Here is a 2485-nt window from a genome sequence, read left to right on the forward strand (position 1 = left end):
CATGCTCGTAGTGCATCCACTGTGGGAGAGCTGTTTTCTTCGAAAAGTACAAAAAGTATAATCGTGTAGCATTATATTTAAAGAAACAATTCCAAGTACATTCTTTGATTGAAAAACATGAGGATAAATACAAATGTTAATTGTAAATGACCAGGTATAAATTAAAATAAGAAGTAGGAAAAATGATACGTAGAACCAGAAAAAACATTGGAACGCTTAGGTGATGAGAGCGTAAGCGACCGCCACCATTTTAGCGGCGAAAGTCGGTGATGGCTGTTGTCCAGCATGAGCAGTAAGGGAAAACCTTGCCACAAACTGCACCTATCATAAAGAAGCACCACCATTAACCGCCAAGTGCTCACATCAAGTCTAACTCTTAAGAAATAACACTCAAGCCTTGACGCCTCCCCCAACATCGCCGCTCGTGCAGTCATCCAGGGGAGAAAACCTTCACATAAACTGCACCTGTCATAAATAACATGATGAAGACTCACCAGTGTCCAGAGTGTGGGAAGGTATTCACTCATCTTGGACATATGAAGCGTCACATGTTAGTGCATTCAGGTGACAAACCTCATGCGTGTCCAGAGTGTGGGAAGAGATTCAGTCAGCTTGAACATATTAAGCGTCACATGTTAGTGCATTCAGGTGACAAACCTCATGAGTGTCCAGAGTGTGAGAAGAGATTCAGTCGTATTGGAAATATGAGGACTCACAGGATGATGCATGCGGGTGTGAGACCTTTTCAATGTGCAGAGTGTGGCAAAAAATTTAGACAACGTGGATATATAATAAAGCACATGTTAGTGCATTCGGGTGACAGACCTCGTGAGTGTCTAGAGTGTGGGAGGAGATACAAGCAGCTTGAACATCTAAAGCGTCACATTTTAGTGCATTCAGGTGACAAGCCTCACGAGTGTCCAGAGTGTGGAAAGAAATTCAGTCGTCTTGGACATATGAAGATCCACAGGATGATACATGCGGTTGAGAGACCTTTTCAATGTACAGAGTGTGGCAAACAATTTAGAAGACGTGTACATATAATAAAGCACTTGTTAGTCCATTCGGGTGACAAACCTCATCAGTGTCCAGAGTGTGGGAAGAGATTCTGGCGGCTTGAACATATGAAGCGTCACACGTTTGTACATTCAGGTGACAAGCCTCATGAGTGTCCAGAGTGTGGGAAGAGATTCAGCCGTCTTGGAAATATGAGGACTCACAGGATGATGCATGCGGATGAGAGACCTTTTCAATGTGCTGAGTGTGGCAAAAAATTTAGAGAACGTGGAAATATAATAAAGCACATGTTAGTGCATTCAAGGGAGAAACCTCATCAGTGTCCAGAGTGTTGGAAGAGATTCTGGCGGCTTGAACACATGAAACGTCACATGTTTGTGCATTCAGGTGACAAGTCTCATGAGTGTCCAGAGTGTGGGAAGAGATTCAGTCAGCTTGGACATATGAAGAAGCACAAGATGACACATGCAGATGATAGGCTAAATACTTCGAGTATGGAAGATAATTAAGAGAATGTTGAAAGATAATGAGGCATATATTAGTATATTAACTTACCTTTAATCTAACGGTGTGCTATCACAATGTCAGTTGGATGACCTTCAGAGGTAATTATGTTATATTTTGTTGGAGAAATACACTTCACCATGAAAGGTAAAGATCTAAAGTTATTTTATTATTGCTCTTTTTTATAAAAGTTAGATGCTCTTCATAGACCAAAGCAAGAACTAGAGAAGCCATCTCTGTAGAAAAATTCAAAATTGCTTATAAGTAAAGAAATATCTCTAGTTTAACAAAGAAAAAACAAAGCTTTACATGTGTTTTCTTCCTATTTATGTAAATAATGATGTGCTCTCTATATTTTTCTCTGTGGATATTTATTTAAAATATAATATACTCGCTGTAGCCAAGATATGGACATTTTTGTTTTAATATTACTTAGCATTGGGGCTGGTGAAGAAGACAGTTTGAGATGTACTGAAGATAAGACCATTGTATTAGTCGGGAAATAATTCACTGTGTCAGGGGGAAAAGAAGCCAGAGTGTATATATTCACATTTGACTTTTATCAAGGTCCTCCCCCCCCCACACCCCCTAAGGCCGAATTACTGACCCTGCCCAGGATGCAACCCCAAAACAAGCTAACTAACTCCTGATTACCTACTTACTGCTAGGCAAACAGAGGCATTAGGTGAAAGGAAATGTGCCCAACTATTTCTGTCCCGCCCGGGATTCGAACCCGGAGTTCTCGATTGTGCGTCGAGAACGAACCCAACTGTACTAGTAACCGGGACCTCGATCAATAATGTATATTATTAATGATCAATAAGGTATATTAATCAAGGAATTAGCTGATCAGATTCATATGCAAACTGATATCTATTTTTTATATTTTGTTTAGGCCTATTTATGAGTTCTACTCATGATTAGAAATATGTGTCACTCAAAGAGCTTATTGTAGGCAGACTGG

At 40.1% G+C, this 2485-nt stretch overlaps 1 protein-coding gene across 1 annotated transcript; it reads left to right on the forward strand.

Moving 5' to 3' along the window:
- The first annotated feature begins 1124 nt into the window (after positions 1–1124).
- LOC138368552 (zinc finger protein 22-like) lies at positions 1125–1526 on the forward strand. Its single transcript, XM_069331079.1, has one exon. It carries the CDS (start codon positions 1125–1127, stop codon positions 1524–1526), a length of 402 nt encoding a protein of 133 aa, XP_069187180.1.
- Positions 1527–2485: the final 959 nt, after the last annotated feature.

Source organism: Procambarus clarkii, chromosome 3 (assembly GCF_040958095.1).
Source record: "Procambarus clarkii isolate CNS0578487 chromosome 3, FALCON_Pclarkii_2.0, whole genome shotgun sequence".
NCBI lineage: Eukaryota > Metazoa > Arthropoda > Malacostraca > Decapoda > Cambaridae > Procambarus > Procambarus clarkii.

What these genes read in the sequence shown, in the direction of transcription:
- LOC138368552 (XM_069331079.1), top strand. Translation starts at nt 1,125, where the DNA reads ATGAAGCGTCACACGTTTGTACATTCAGGTGACAAGCCTCATGAGTGT.